Source organism: Scomber japonicus, chromosome 1 (assembly GCF_027409825.1).
Source record: "Scomber japonicus isolate fScoJap1 chromosome 1, fScoJap1.pri, whole genome shotgun sequence".
Taxonomy (NCBI): Eukaryota; Metazoa; Chordata; class Actinopteri; order Scombriformes; family Scombridae; genus Scomber; species Scomber japonicus.
In genome coordinates, this window is record NC_070578.1 from 19,376,676 (window position 1) to 19,393,654 (window position 16,979).

The 16,979-nt window shown below is 39.5% G+C and overlaps 1 protein-coding gene across 1 annotated transcript; it reads left to right on the top strand.

The window, feature by feature from the left end:
• The first annotated feature begins 410 nt into the window (after positions 1–410).
• ppfibp2a (PPFIA binding protein 2a) lies at positions 411–16,531 on the top strand. Its single transcript, XM_053318413.1, has 22 exons — positions 411–560; positions 2,356–2,442; positions 3,162–3,275; positions 5,074–5,205; positions 7,508–7,804; positions 8,127–8,219; positions 9,623–9,734; positions 10,615–10,676; positions 11,341–11,419; positions 11,587–11,711; positions 11,808–11,875; positions 11,963–12,034; positions 12,257–12,384; positions 13,234–13,375; positions 13,908–14,036; positions 14,358–14,508; positions 14,619–14,730; positions 15,042–15,130; positions 15,310–15,432; positions 15,791–15,916; positions 16,025–16,213; positions 16,310–16,531. The coding sequence occupies exons 1-22, from the start codon at positions 513–515 to the stop codon at positions 16,529–16,531; spliced, it is 2,700 nt and encodes an 899-aa protein (XP_053174388.1). The 5' UTR covers positions 411–512.
• Positions 16,532–16,979: the final 448 nt, after the last annotated feature.

The following is a 16,979-nucleotide window of genomic DNA, read 5'->3' on the forward strand; positions in this document are numbered from 1 at the left end:
AGAGAGAACAGTCTAGAGACAGACAGAGAGAAGTACAGGACAAGGAGAGGGAGAACAGAAAAAGGTGAGAGCACAAGATGCAGCAAAAAACAGACAGATGTTTGTAAATAATGAAGCAGTTTAACTGTTTGAGAGAGAGCAAAAGTAGGAGAAAGTAGGAGAAAGTAAGAGGTGGAGTTAGAAAGAGGTACTGTAGGAAAAGTGAGGAGAAGAAAGAAAGGGAGTAGAGCCAGTTGGCATAGTTTAAGTTATTCAGCTCAGCTCTAAAAGTCTCCGGCTGCCCAGACTCCAAACCACACGGACCAAGGTCCTCTCTGCACTCTCTACAACAGTAACATGGAGGGTCTATGAGAGAAGGGTAGGATTCAAGGAGGTTGAGAATGTAGCACAGTTAAGATCCAGGTCTTGCTGTAGATTTTAGTCTCTGTTCATGCTGCTTGGCACTTTGTAGAACCAGCTTCTGTTAGTATCTAACGTCAAGAATCAGATTAACTGTACAATGGGCCTGCAGAATGGAGTATGATATTGATTTCTACAAACATTTTGCTTGGCTTAAAAAGGTAAGACAGTCTCCACTTGCATGCCTACTCTTGATACCTTTATGCACTAGAATTGCACGAAAGGTCATGGTTGTTTGTTTTCCTCCTGCAGTGTTGTTGCTTTACAACATAGCTGTGGTTGACATGGTAGATAATTTGGGAGGAGCATATGCTTTGTGAGTTGAAGAGGTGTGTTGCAGATTATGCAAAGATCAACAAGCTACTAGTGGGCTGTTGGGCAAAAAGGAGCAGCTACCTGAACCATGGGTATTTCAGCTTTAAGTTGCATTTCTTATTTTAGGGTAGATGTGAAGAAAAAAGTCACATCTTAATGACTAATTTTACTGTTCGACTGAAAAGACCGACATGAGCCTAGCAGAAGTGTAAGTAACTAACTATTCAAACTACTAACATATGTTGTATTAAAGCTGAAATGACTTATTTTGACAGATAAGGCGATACAGTGTTTGTTTTTGTTTATCATGTTTTTAATCTAACCTTTGCATCAAATGAGATAATATGTGGCTAAATTGTCAAATGCACAAGTCTGCCAAACTGGTCGTTAGGTTGAAGTATTTCAGGGGAAAGATAAATGCATGTCAGCTGGGCTCTTTCCCTGCCACTTGAACCTATAGGGAGCCTTCAAACATCACATACCATCACGCTGCCATTAAGGAGACATTAGTCTTGACTGCATCCACTAGGTTATAATTCTTACTGGCTGTTAGAGCCATAGAAAAGCCTTTTTACACATATGCCTATCAATCATTGTGAACTACAACAGTGCCACTAGTTTGCTCATATGAGCCTCAAATCTATGATATACAGTATGGAGGATATATGATATCATATGATATCATATGATGAATCATCGTGACAGTGTTGCACAATACAGAAAGCGTTGTACAAGAAAGACTGGTATGTAATATGAAGAGATAAGTAAATACTTCCATGATATAATGCAATGCAATATAATAGCCACTTTTTTGTGGACTCAACTCTGTGGTACTTCTCGGTAACTCGTCTTTGACAACATTATAATAAATGCTGTTTCTAATATTTTGCCATTACACTTAATTTACATATTTAAGAGAAACATTTCTTTGGGCTGAATTACATGTATTGGTATATATATTTGTATTTTTATGGTATCTCTGTGCAACTGTGGAAGCTTGGTTTAAATGATGTTGCTTAGACACAAGTCTCACTGGATTTTATCCACATCATTGAAACTGTCGGAACTGTTAGTGAAACTTTTTGGTGAATAATTTGTCAAGAATTTTGGAAGTAAATTGAATTAACACTGTACATTTAAATATAACAGTGTTTAAAAAACCCACGACTTCTGTGTTTTTAAGAACTGAAGCAAAATGTCTATTAAAGGCTTAATGGTATTTTTAAAATTATTGTAAACCACTTGAGCTAGCTGGCTCAGGATACTGGGCTACATAATGTTTCCATGATTGTGGTTGAAAGCCTGGATTTCTGAGAAATTTGAGCTCATTTGGTTGCTATTCTATTTCCCTTGCACACTGATCCCTCTGAAATACCCCTTAGAACACAGGCAGCCCTGAGCTAAGCTAAGACTTCATCAACATTTTTGTTTTGTTTTGTTTTGTTTTGAGAGACAGAGAGAGAGAGAGAGAGAGAGAGAGAGAGAGAGAGAGAGAGAGAGAGAGAGAGAGAGAGAGAGAGAGAGAGAGAGAGAGAGAGAGAGAGAGAGAGAGAATTAAGGAAAAACAGTTTTGACCCACTGAGCAACTGTTCAGTATTACAATGTATTAAGTGAACTTAATAGCTGAGTTTTATTCTAAAGGGTAACCTGCATTCATCTGGCAACAGTGAGTCCTACCAGGAGCGATTATCACGTCTGGAAGGAGATAAAGAGTCACTAATTCTGCAGGTGAGATTAGTCACTCGTTTAGATATACTCTGCATATTGTTTCATACAAAATAATATTATCTCTGCCTGTCTCTTTTTGTACACATTAAATCTTAAGCATACCTTCATATTAATTTACAGTATAAAAGTGAATCGGTTGTTATTGGATATGAGCCTGCTCAAATCAAAAAGGTGATATGACACCAAACTGTCAGTGGGAACTGATTCTAAACAATGCCCATGTCACATAACAGTGTTAGAGAGGAGAGCCAAGGAAGACAAGGTGAAAGGGCAAAGGTAGATGAGAGTATTATGTTGTAAATGTTGCGTAATCACTGTGCCAGTGGATGAGTGAAGCAGCGGTACTAAAGCTGGGCTTGGTGATGTTACAACATTCAAATGTAGGTGTGTGTAGCTCCCAGGACTGCTGAGCACGTGCTTATCTCAGGCAGGTTTAGACTAGCACCACCATGAGCTGTAGCACATAGGTGTGTATGAGAGCAGGTGCCCTGTTTGTTTCCTCAGGTCTCACATATAACATTCTTTTGAAAAATCCTCTTCTTTAGCTGATATTCAATAATGTATATTGTGAGAAATTCTGTAGTGGGCTCTAACACAGAAAATGTTATGTTAGGCTTAGGCTGCAAATACAAAACTAAATTATGATTACACAGTTTTGGTGTAGAAAAATGAATCTAATTTCCAACTATCTTTCTGTCCACACACACAAACACACACAGGTGAGTGTGCTGACAGACCAGGTGGAAGCTCAGGGGGTGAAAATCAGCGATCTAGAGAGTTCTCTGGTGGAACATCAACACAAACTCAACTCCACAGAGGAGATGCTGCAGCAGGTACACAGCTTTGCAGACCTCGGCTCACACTGTCTTTTGAATGCTTGATTACTGGACCAAAATTAGGAAACTATGACTTTTACCAGGAATCATCCATGTTTTTTTTATATCTTATTCTTCCATTTAATGAGATGTGACAGGGCCAGACCGTCCATCTATCTTTTAAATATGACTCTTCTGCAAATTCAGTCTCAGTTCATAAGCTGTAGAATGTAACTCTGGATGAGTTCTGCTTCCTGGGAAGAAATTCCTCGCTAAGATTCCAGTGTATCTGGCTGCACATTACCTTGACAACCAAAATATTTAGGATGCTCAGACTCATTCCACGACAATGTCTCAGAGTGTATGCCTGGTTTACAAAGGGCCAGACTGGTCTGTCTGGGCAGGTGATTACAGCGCCAGTAGCCACACCCCAACCTGCAACCACCAGAACTGAGTCCTTGTATTCTCTCTCTCTCTCTCTCTCTCTCTCTCTCTCTCTCTCTCTCTCTCTCTCTCTCTCTCTCTCTCTCTCTCTCTCTCTCTCTCTCCCTCTCTCCCTCCCTCTCTCCCTCTCTCTCTCTCTCTCTCTCTCTCTCTCAGAGGAGAGACTGACTAATGAGGAAGGGAGGAAGGTGGAGAGATGGGAGGGAGAAAAAAATAGGGGTGGTGCTCTTTAAGAGTTACTGTAGAAGTATGTCCGCAACTTTCAGTTTGCTCAAACTTCAAATAGACAGCTGAGACTTTGCTAAATCCTCCAAATACCACTGAATGGAATGGATGTATGAAACTTATTACTGCTGAAACCACAAGATACTGGAAACCGTTGCGTCTATGGGGGAAATACTCTTACCTTTACTCTGCTGCAAGCAGACACTAGAGTAGGATAAACCAGGTAATACACAGAATAAATGTATCTCTTGTAAAATTCCTATTCAAAGTAGATAGTTTCAACTTATTCTAGGTATGTGTCTTTCAGCAATCTGATGCACTGTAATGCTCAGTATTTAAATCTAAGTGCAGTGCTGTATGTGTGCAGTGTACCAAAGGGCAGCCAGGACTTGCTTCTTGGAGACGTGGTCATTATGAGGCTTTGGACCTGAGCCGTAAATCTCTTCCTGGTGACAAAGCTCTAATATTTTCCATGTGCACTTGAGAAGAAGCCCAGATATTTTCCAAAGCCGGAGTTTTAAATTGATGTATCCATATGTACTGTATGCCTGCTTCTGATGCTAATTTTTTTACTTTAAGTAATTTAGCACCTGCTTTACATGAACTAAATTAGTAATACATCTGCCTGCATATTCTTAACTCTTAAGGCTGGCAGCAATTCTTTATATATGAGATCGTCACAGAACGGTGGTACAGTAGGTCTGCAGTCTCTCGCACACCAGGTTTGATTGGCAGCAGTTCACACTGACAGGATCATACACCTGTTACAGTTATTTTAATGTTCTTTCTAAAAATGTTTGCATGCTTTTGGTCTCACTCTCTCTCTCTCTGTCCTTTACTCTCCCTCTCTCTTTCTCTCCCCCTCTGCTGTGTACTTTGAGTGAGCTGTGAAATAGGCATTATAAATAGTGGTCATGGGTTGTGTATATTTAGCCACTCAAACAGCGTTTGAAACCAGTGGGTTTGTGAGGGGACTGTTATTACAGAACACGTAGCTTGCTGTGCCTCATACTTAAAGCTGCATTTGTTCAGTAAGTGTTGACTGTTGTGTATTATTGAATGGATTATGTACTCATGTATGTTTTCTTATCCACATGTATGCCTGCTCATGGTGCCTCATGCTCTTCCTGTACGTTGTTGATGACAGGAGCTCCTGCATAGGACGTCACTGGAGAACCAGAAGCTGAGTCTTATGGGGGAGGTGTCCTACCTGAAACTAAAGCTGGCAGACATGGAGGGAAAACAGAGCCATGGGGCTGAAAGGCAGCACAAAGCAGAGGTAGGGCTTCTTACAGAGCCCAGTATGACAATCCCCCGTGATCAGAAAGGTTATTGTCAATCATTAAAATAATTATTACATTAATATGAATACTCTATGGGAAAGTAAGACTGTAGTTTGCCAGAATTTATTCAAAATAATACTTATCCATCAAAACAAAGTTGTCTTGTTGAGTAACTTTTAATTAATTTTCAGTGTAGTTTTTTAAAGTTGAAGCTATCCATCTTTTCACTCTGTAGATAATTGAATTTTGTGATTATATATTTGTTTTGTACATTTGTGAAGGACTTTATCTTTTTTTTATTAAGCAATGTTTTAAGGAGGAATTAGTTTTGGTTGAATGCTCAGGAACACATTTGACTTGCACAATTTGAACCTAACCCTGCCAGGAACTAAGAGGGTCCACATAAAAATCTGTCTTATGTTCTGATGGTTCTAACCTTTAAGTCAGCTGCTGATTTTATGGAAGTCCATCAACACTTTTTGGATGGATGGAGAGGAACATTCACCAAAACCCTAGCTGTGTTGTTCCTGGGTAAAATCTACAGGAAAAAGAGGTCTCTAGGGGTTTAAATTTTTTGTCATTTCAAAATGAATTATGTATTTGCTTAAGATTGATGTGTTAGGTTACTAGCAGACATCATGGCCATTCAGTGACCATATAAATAGGAGAAAGGGAAAGTTTCTATGCAGCACTATTACCAGACAGGATACTGTAATGGATGTAGTTACTGTCAAAACACGGCTGGTCAAAGAGTCTTTGTGTCCTCAGGTTAAAAGAGTTCAGGCATAGCAGAGCTGGCATGATGGATGGCGGGCCAAATGTGAGTGTGTGTAGGCTTCAGCCCAGAGAATTTTGTTCTTGGGCTGGCAAGGATTGACTAGGCCATTCTGAAAAAGACCCCACTTACTTACTAAAGGCATAAGCCCCACAACATTTGACATTTATTGAAAAAAAGAAGATTTATTTGAATATTGTTTACTATCTCTGGGGGTTTTTGAACTGTATTTCTAGGCAGAAATGAAGGGTGTAGGTTTGTTATAGTAAACGGCAGAGTTTAAACACTTCAGTTCTGCTTTCATCACATGCACAAACAGCAGCTGTTTGGACTTAAGAAGAATAGGGAAAATCTACTTTGAACACTTTACGGGCCTCCCACGTGCTGCTCCTACTGCACAAACATGTACACACACACACACACACACACAAACACACACACACACACACACACACACACACACACACACACACACACACCTTGCCATGGAGCCAGTAAGCTCATAGTTAAATTTAGCCATGGAGGCACTCCATATCATCTGTCATATCCGCTGTGCCGGTCCCCAAGTGAGACTTCCTCTGTCCACAGTCCTAGCATAACTCTGCTGCTGTTTACAGTCTTTCTGCAGGGACATGGGCACAGATCACCTCTAAACATGTAAAACCTATTTATCCCTGTTGCAATTCATCATCTCCAGCTACCTATTTGATAAATTGAACATGTATGAATCTAGGAATCAGAAAAAGCACAATGTTAATCCAGTTATGGTCAAAGGAAGAGGGTAGATCAGGTTCTTGAACAAATAAATATGTGTGTCTGCCTAGATCAGATGAGGCTTTAATAGGGCCCTATAAAATCTGTTTTATTTTTTCCCAAATTCCGTTTTATTTTTTCCTAAAATCCGTTTTTTCCGTTTTAATTTTTGTGAATTCCATTTTTCTGTTTAAATTTTTGTGAAACCTGTTTTTTTACCTTTTACTGTTATTTTACTAATAAAAACAACAGTTCACCTGACATATAGAAGTCCTTCGGGAACTGCTCGACTCTGTACTGAGGGGTTGCTATCGAGTTTTCGAAGTTTTTTCGCCGGCGAAGACAGAGCCGTGGCCAGCCGCTTCGCCATGCTTACATTATTTTGAAGGGGGATGGGCTCAGTTTGTGGAGGGGGCTTGTTGTGCCACCCAGATTTGCTTCCCTTCGTGCAGTTTTCCCCAGACATACGTTCCTCTTCCACATGAAAACAGCATTTCAGTCCAATTATGTCAAATTCCACAATATTCCGCATTAAAAATAAATTCTGTTTTAATCGGCCAATTCCACGATTCCGTGATCGCGGAAATCATAGGGCCCTACTTTAACTGGCTCAGTGTTTTTGTGTATGGACACCAGACAAGGACACACACACACACACACACACACACACACACACACACACACACACACACAGGCGTATACTTCCAGTATTTCCGCTTCACTCTCTGAACGTTTCTCTCAATTTTCTTTCTCCCCCACACATCTGTCAGAGCGTAGTGAATTTCATTAGTGAGCTGCAGGAGCAGATGTGTAGGTTTCAGAAAGAGATCAATAGCAAGATCCAGGAGAAAAAGGCCTCAGAGATCCAAGCTGACAGCGACTCTCCAGTGGCATGGCCCACTGGCTCCATTGAGGGCCAGGGCTCAAATCCTGGCCCCTCATGTGACAGAGCTACAGGGGTGACACACAAACTAGACGAGGCTCCAGAAGGGCCTGATGGGAACACACACAGCCTGGGAGAGAGTAGCTCAGATGCAGAGCACCAGTGCCACTGTGGAGGAGAAAATGTAGGCACAGCCTGTTGCATGACTTCTGTCCTTGTGTACAGCATGGGTTGACTCACTTGAGTGTGTGCAATCCTTAGGCTCAGATGCAAATTAAACATGCACTCCCCAAACACCTTCAGCAGGGCTCTATGTCCATTAACTGTATCAAACTGTTTTCATCGAGTGTCAAAACTAATTGATGCATTTTTCATTTACTGATTTCATTGAGTGTGTTATGAAAGAACAGATTTACTAACATCACTGTTTAATGTAGCTGTTAGAGTGAAATTGTAGCTTACAACTGACATTAATTGGGCACATTTTATCACACACTCTATTGTAGGGTTTGCTGAAGGAGCTCAGGATTCTCAAGGACAAGGTGGAACACCTGGAGGATCAGAAGTTACAGTACGAAAAGAAACTTAAAGCAACAAAGGTAAAATAATGTTTTTTCATGGTGTCTAGACTTTGCAACACAGCTTCAGTGCCCAAATTCCACTGCTAACTGTCTACTCAACTTTCCTAAATGCTGTCCAATCCAATGTTCCAGCCAGTTAAGTGAGTCATTCTGTTTTTGAACACACATTCTCATTCGTGGACACCTATGTTTTTTTCAGAAGGTCAAGAACTATTTTAAAGATGTGCCATAGAAACTGACTTAATAATGGCTTAGACCTTTTTTAATTCTAGTTTTATACTTTAGCATGATCCCAGTGCATGGACTTCTGAGGCTAGCTTGAGCTCTTTACTTGCACTTGGACTCTTTGTCCTCTTTTACGACAGAATCACTTTCTTTCCCATTTCATCATCTGTCTCTCTGCCTATGTTGCTGTCTTTCCCATCATGCACAATAGCTGTCTGTGTCCCTGCATTAGATAAGTTTCATGGTGCTGCTACTCTTCTACCTGCCCACACAAATAGTACATTGATTTTAAAAGACACATCTGCTACTTCATTTTTAATTCCATTTGTTATTAACAAATTAACCCCTGAACGTGTTGCCCGGTCAACTTTCAGTCTCAACTTGGTTGCCATTACGGTCAGATGTCAGAATTATTCACATATTGCAATCATTTCTGGTAGTTTCCAAAATAAGTCTGCTGTCCCTCATTACACTAGTTGGAAGTTCATTAAATATCTTATTGGCACATCTCCAACAACAAGATGTTTATCCAAAATTACAAACTGAACAAATGCTACGTTTCATTACGAGATTGTTAGACAAATATGTTTAGAATCCAGCCAAAATCTTCAAAATCTTAATGCACAATTGAATAATTGGCTTTTGATGTTGACATGGAAGATATTCAGCTACATAAAAATGTTTTGTGTGTGTGATCAACTCTTACTTTTTCTCCTACCTTTTGAAATAAACCAGTGAAAAGAAATGAATTGAGTTAAGGTGAACATGGGTGTGATGTGGGATATGAGACATAAAGTGTCATTTGCTGCTTTCTTCTATACAACATGCAGCGCACTGGCAAACAAACCAGTCTGAAGTTTAACTTTATAGCCATCTGTTTTTTTCCTAATACTTGCTTCAAAACAGACGTGTTTAGTCTGCTAAATGTTAGAGAGGAAAAAAATCATGTGCTTTGCTGTGGGAGTTTTATATATGGTCTTTGAAATTTACAGGTAATTGTGGAAAAGTCATCATCATTATCTGACAAACATGTTTCAAAAGAAGGCATGTGCTATCATTATTCCTTGCAGCTAAAAAGCATGTACACATGTCTTTGTGACTATGAAAGAGCTGATATCTGTGTGTAGGTGCACTGACTCATGCAGAACTGCTTGTTCTTTCTAAGTTAAAGATTCCTCATTGTGTGGCACCCACAGGCAGAGATCACCAGCCTTCAGCAGCTTCTGCTCAGTAAGAATGCTGAGATTGAGAGCTTGCACACTCAGCTGCTGGCCAGGCCCTCTCTTTCCACCGACAGCTCAGAGAGAGGTAAGCAAAGCATCCAGCTTCAAACCCTCGACCAAGCTACCAACAGACTCTCACTCTGACAGAGTTGCCCTGCCTGATAGGTGACACAGTTAATGACTCCCTTTTGCATTCATCAACTTGCAGTAACTGCTGTGGGAAAACTCTGTCTTGACCCTTAATAAACTGTCTCATCACGGGTCTCTGTCTCTCTACCTTCTCTCTCAGAGGAGATGTACAGGAAGAGGCTAAACACCAAATGTAAGCCTTAACAGTACTTAATGAAAATCATTTTAACCCCATGGGCCATGTCAACTTTGATCTTTCATTTATTTCCTTTCTCCCAAAATGTCCCCTTCGTTTATTATCTTTTGACTTCTTCTGCTCCAAAGAGCGCCTTTTGACAATCACCAACTGGTTTTCAGAATTACTTGATGCGCTATCACTCCTCTCTTTGGCTTCTGTGTTGTCTTAATGGATTCCTGAAGTCATAATGCCTTGTGTTTTCATAATTTCATAGTTAAATCCATGTGGGGTGCTTAGTATACTCACTGTCACTCACCAGCAATGCTCCCTGTATGCTTGCAAGTGTTACAAAGAAAGTGACTATGGGCTGTGTGCCCAAATATGAGAAAGCTGACATGACTAAAGCTATGATTGGTGGATACAAAAAGGTTTGGATGAATCTAAAAATAAATGGTTTAGATGGCACTCAAGTGAGGATTAAATCTACTTCATGCTAGCATGTGTTTTCTCCCTTCCTTCCTTTCTACATAACCCATGCACCACTGTATATGTCTATACAAAATGGTTTATATGACATGTGTGCCAATACAAAACAATAATTTATATGACATAAGCTGCCCTTACATATTAATAATCAGAGGGGGGTTTGTCTTTATAGATCAGGAGCTGCAGAGGCTTAGGAGTGGAATGAAATCGCTGGTAGCTGCCAATGATGAAAAGGTAAGTTATCGTTTTTCTCTCTGGTAAACACAGCTGTATGTGATTATACAGCATGGGGCAACATGTGTTTTGTCATCAGTTCACTACAATGTAAAGTGTCTTACAGGCATGTATATAGCAGCGCCACAATTACTAGAAGGTAACTGTTTTTAGATGTTGTCATTTCCCAGAGGCACCACCCTCCAACCATTTATAGTACAGAGGGGCCTTTTGTATTCTCTCTCCCAGAGAATTTTGGACTTTAAAGACTTACAGACATGGGTCTACATGTGGCATACTAGTGAAGACACACACGTACACACACCCCAAGGCGAGCCATTTCAGGCAAAGCCACACTTAAGTAGGCCTCGATCTGCCAAGTGTAATTTTGGAGTGAGCTGCTAAAGAGAACCATGGCAAAACCAGGCATGGGCACCACTTCAAAAAACACACATAACATGCAGCTGGTCACCACAGCTAAGATTCTGGGCCAGGCCTGTGTTAATCCTCTCCCTGGCCACTACTTTGATGTAAAGGCCATATGGTGAAAGAGGGACGTTTATGTGGCATATCGGTCAGTAGTAGAGAAAAGCAGATAGTCCATACATATGTCTTCTAACCTTAGATAAAACATCTTAATTGGGTTTTGTTGACCTTGAAATCTCCCTTCTCTTCTTTTCTGCAGGACCGGCGTATAGAGGAGCTCACTCTGCTCCTGAATCAGTGCAAGCAAATTAGAGAGGTCAATCACATCACAAGGCAAGGTAATCAGTTTATTACCTCTTTTATCCTTGCTGCTATTCCTGCTATTTTTTTGGTATTTGTTTAGCCATGTTTGAGCAAAATGAAAGCCACCATACTTTTTCTTAACAGTAACATTTGCCACTGGTTGAGTTGTGGACAAAACTGATTTTTCCTTTTGTTACTGTAGTGCCACCTGCTGTTCGTTCATTGTCAAATGGTAGGACTCCTTCAAGCAGCAGTGAGGAAGAAGAACAGATGCTGATGAAGAATGCTGACTCTGCCAGTGCAAAGTCTGAGGATGTAAAGTCTGAAGTGGGTGCAAACAATTTAAACAGATACTTATTGTTCAATTGCTGAATGAACATGATATAAATTTCCCTTTATCTATGTTTTCTAACCATTTTCCAGGTGTCCACAAACAGTTCTTCCTCCCAGCAAGCATATATTTCATCAGACCAGAAGGACAGTGATTGCAGGTAATGAAGCTTTTTTTTTCTGTCAATGAACCTTTTCAGTATATTGTAATTGGATTTCACTGGGATAATTGTGTTTTCTGTTCTCAGAACGGAAGTGCAGACTTTATCAAGTAGCTTGAATGACTTAACAAATGGACCATCACAAAAGGTATCTTTACTGTTGTAATATATCATATTCATAAAAATTTAATTCATCTCTTACTGAATATAGCAAACTCTGGATGCTTCTCTCAATTTTTAAAATAAAATATACCCATCTACTGTGACTGATGGATGACAGGATTTAGAATATGATTACAGCTGATTTGTTAATTTACCATCCCTTTACTTTAAACCATATGAATACTGTTTTATTTTTATCTGTGTGGGGTTTATCCAGAGTGACACAAGAAGTCAGACGCTGCCTGTGAATTCCTGTCTGACAGAGGAGAATGTGATCGGAGACAGTGGCAGTGAAATCCAGAGTGAAAGGTCTCCAGATGGGAGTGAAGATGGAGACTCCAGCCAACGTAAATCCAGAGTTATTAACTCAGCCTATATATGGTGTCATTTATGATGTGATGAATAGCGTGTAGTACGAATACTGATATAGACTTCTTTTACTGTGGAATAGTCCGTGGCCTGGTAATTCCCATGAGCAGGCAGTGCTCGTATTTGAAACAAACCACTCTCCTTTGACCAGACAACCACTGCACCTTTGATCACGAGAGGGATCACGGGATAGACTTTCTCACCAGACACACCCTGTCTCTTCCTCTGATTGACCACATTCATCCCAGCTCCACCCTACCTCAACTTCACTGGCTAGTTTTAACTTGAGCTCCACCCTGAGTTCTTCTGCAGCTACCATCTGCTGTAAAGCAGAGATTGCCTGTGCAGCCTATATCATAATATCACCTAGTTAATTTTAGTTTAGCATATCTTTTCCTTTTCATGGGGCATTAACTGATGAATTGTTTGCTCAAGTCAATGGTCTATAACCTGTGCTTCCTCTCCTGAATAGAGCTCTGTCAAAAGGCAGTCCACCACTCATGCGGCACTTAGCTCTTAGTGTTTTCTTTGGTACAGGCTTTTTACTCCGTCATCAAGATTTTGCCTTCAGCAGCTTTACAACTATGAAAAAGATATATTTAGACAGTCTTTTCTAAGATACCATTATTGAAATGTGTGTGCTTGGCAAAGTTATAGTGGGGCTTTGTCTGCTGTAATTCCTGTGATACAAGTACACTTCAATTATTAGACGTAATCAAATGCATCTATAAAATATTACATAATACAACCCTCTACAGTACAGTTATACAATTTCAATTGTATTTGTACTTTGTATTTTACTGACTGGTTTTTGTAACCTCTTTCAGGAAAGTTGGAGAAAGTTGACGACAGCACTTCAAGTGATAATTCTCCTGTTCATTCTGGGGCAAATACACAGCCTGGCCAGAGAGCTGTGGGATCACCAGAATACATGAAGAATAATCGCAGCTTAAAGAGACTCTGGGGAAAGTGAGTGAGGGAAAATATCCTACCTTAAAACATTAACATTAAATTAACACAGATGATTACCAAAGTAAGCCAATGAATAAATAGACCTCACTTAATTGACACTATTGAATAATGTTTAATATGATGTATATATAACAGGTATAGGTTATTGTGTGTAAATGATATACACAGGTTTATGTGAAGTAAGAGAAACAATTATACATTATATATTTTCCATTTATGAAAAATACATAAAAATATAACTTTCCTTTTGCCACTATATTTGCCAAGCATAAAAAACACTTAATTTTAAACTATTGCAAAACTGTAAGAATTGTAATAAATCCCCATTTGTGTTTCAGTAACAAAACAGTCATTATAATAAATAATTCACAATATTTTACATGATCTCTATTGTCTTTTGTGTTACTATTTATTTTTATTCGTCACTGAGTGAGTTTATACTGAATGTGTCAAATCTGATTATTTAACTCAAGAGAATGAAAGTAGCTTTGAGCATCTTTATCCACAGAGTTTGATCTTGTCCATTCAGACTTCGAAGAACCCAGTCTGGAGGGCTCCAGGCAGCAGATCCAGACGCTGGTCAGTTTAGAAGAGGGGGGCTGCGTGCAACAGCAGGACCCAGACTGACCCGTACCCCTGAATCTTATGACCCTTCACGGTAAGAGTCAGTGTACCTCTACATAACTACCTGTAATATTCACTCGCACTAAAATGATTTTGTTTCATTATTAATTTGTTGCTTCGAAATTATCTGATTTGGTTCTCTCCCATTATCTGCACCCCTACCATTTCCTATATGGACAACATTAGAAGACTGTCTAGGGCCTCTCTTAGAAATACAAATTTAGTTTTTAGTGTACTGTATGTATATATGCTATATTTTATAATATTCTTTAAAAAAAGTTTAGTTTAGTTTTTTAGATACTTATAATTAATTAATTAATTAATTAATTTGCTGATTTGTGCCCTTTTCTCTCAGTGATATGAATATTCCATTCAGTCAGTGGACCAAGGAGCAGGTGTGTGGCTGGTTAGAAGACTATGGACTGGGCCAGTATGTCAATCTCACTAGACAGTGGGTTGAAAATGGGCAGACGCTGCTGGCTGCCACACCTCAGGACTTTGAGAAGGTTGAAGAAAGTTTGAATCCATTTTATACTAAACACTGCTAAAATATCTTTATGTTAAAACTCAGTGATTATGCAAAAATTACTGATATATTTTGCCTTTATATCCACAGGAGATGGGTATGAAGAACCCTTTACACAGGAAGAAGCTGCAGCTAGCTCTGAGGGCATTCACCACTAAAGTTATAGAGAAGTCGGCAGAGCTGGACTACATCTGGGTCACCCGTAAGGCTTTCTACATGGAACATATTGAACATTGCATGTCGTGCTGTATCATTTCAATCATATTATTAGTCCTGCTATTAGTAGAGAGTGGCACCTCTCATGTAACAAACAAACCAAACAAGGAAAGCAATGTGTATGATGTTAATATATTTGACAAAAATGCAAATGTAGTCAGCATTCAAAACAACTGTAATTTAAATGAACTAGAGTTAGAATAAACATCTTTTGGCAACTGACTGATGAAGCTTTTATGAGCACTAAACGTGCTGTGAGTAGTGATGTGAATTAACTTGAGATTTTTACCCATGTAGGCTGGTTGGATGATATTGGTTTGCCCCAGTATAAGGACCAATTCCACGAGGCCCGTGTAGATGGTCGGATGATACAGTACCTCACAGTGGTAAGACTTAATCCTGCATACTGTCACATTTTCTGCCTGCAAAACACATCTGTTTACATTTCAAATTTGATTTGAAAAACACATGTACAAATAATATACCAATAATGTACATAATAATATAAATGTATGAACTTGCATATTTGCAAAAAGCTCACTGATGTTCTTTTTTAATTCCTCAGAATGACCTCTTGACTCTAAAGGTGACCAGCCAGCTTCATCATCTCAGTATTAAATGTGCCATCCATGTCCTTCATGCCAACAAGTTCAACCCTAACTGCCTTCGACGCAGGCCTGGAGAAGAGGTAGGCCAAGATAAAAGGAAGTGGATGTTAGTTTAAAGGATGGATGTGTGTAAATTAGAGATGCCAAGCCAACACTCAGAACTGATAGAAGCATGTAACTCATTCAAACAGAGGGGCATTTTAGAGTGTTTTACTAGCATAATGCTCTTAGACGATGAGCAGAGGTTGTTACAACAGTTGCCCACAAGATGGCAACAAATAGACAATTCCTCCTAATACAGAGACTTTTTCCTTTAATACAATTGCTTTCAAACATGTACTGTGTAGCTAGTGTAATTAGAAGTGGAGTTGCTCAGCTACGAGTGAGATGGAGGGGGATTGAATGCCAATAAGTATTTCTATTTTTTATATTCTTCAGAAACAGCCCTCTCCTTCAGAGGTGGTACAGTGGTCTAACCATCGTGTAATGGAGTGGCTTCGAGCAGTTGATCTTGCTGAATATGCTCCTAATCTACGGGGCAGCGGTGTTCATGGTGGGCTGATTGTGAGTAAACTAAGCTTTTCTGGAAGATTAACAAGTAATTACAAATCATTATGTGCATACAATACATGCTTGTAGACCTACATTTGTTTCCAATATGTTCTTTCACAGATCCTGGAGCCTCGCTTCAGCTCAGAGACTTTGGCCTTGCTGTTAAATATTCCTCCACAGAAGACTTTGCTCCGCCGTCACCTCGCCACAGCCTTCTCTGCCCTTGTGGGGACTCAGGCCACACAGGAGAAGCGAGAATATGGCAATGCCACAGGCCATGTTCCCCTCACTACTACAGCTAAAGTGAAGGTAATAACACAATCTGAGAATCACAATGTTCTGTGGTTGTTGCAGAATAAAATCATAATGATCTATTGATTGGTTTTACTTTTTTTGTGTTTTCAGCCAAAGAAGCTGGGCTTCACACAATTCAGTCATCTCAGAAAGAGGAAACCTGATGAATCTGCGGACTATATCTGCCCAATAGACAGTGGAGCTCTGACAGTGAATGGGGTCTCACGCTTGCCCTCTGCAGCACTCAGGGGCCTTAGCCCCAACTTGGACAGACATGCTGAGAATCAAGAGCAAGTGGAGATAAAAGCCCAGTCTAATGGCCACAAAGAATAAAAAAACTGTTCTGAACTCCAGCTTATTCAACAAACTCCCCTCTCTCTCCCCAAGTGACTTAATGAATCGTCCATATCATGTCCTCGGCAGATGATGTTAATTATTGTTAATGTATTTTTGAACCATATATATTGCTTATACAGTATTCTCTAAAATGGTAATGTGTGAAATGTTATGTGAAAGCTGCTCTCTGCATTCCTTATACGATTGGATTCCAAAGCTTCGGCTTTTTCTTTAAAACAATGCATTTTACTGACTGATTTTGTATCTAAACATCTGTAGATTTAGTTAGAAAATGAATGGTCTTTTCTTGTTCTATATCTGGATTTACTGTACAATATAATACTTGACATCAGTTACTTTACGCATGAATGTTTCTTATTAATTTGTGTGACTCACAAAAACATCAAGCTAAATAATTTTGATGCTTGTTGATATACTTACACTA

What these genes read in the sequence shown, in the direction of transcription:
- ppfibp2a (XM_053318413.1), top strand. Translation starts at nt 513, where the DNA reads ATGGAGTATGATATTGATTTCTACAAACATTTTGCTTGGCTTAAAAAG. An exon ending in AAAGGCAGCACAAAGCAGAG is followed by an intron (nt 5,206 to 7,507) that starts GTAGGGCTTCTT and finishes CACATCTGTCAG; the next exon opens with AGCGTAGTGAATTTCATTAG. An exon ending in TCACAAAAGGTATCTTTACT is followed by an intron (nt 12,035 to 12,256) that starts GTTGTAATATAT and finishes GTTTATCCAGAG; the next exon opens with TGACACAAGAAGTCAGACGC.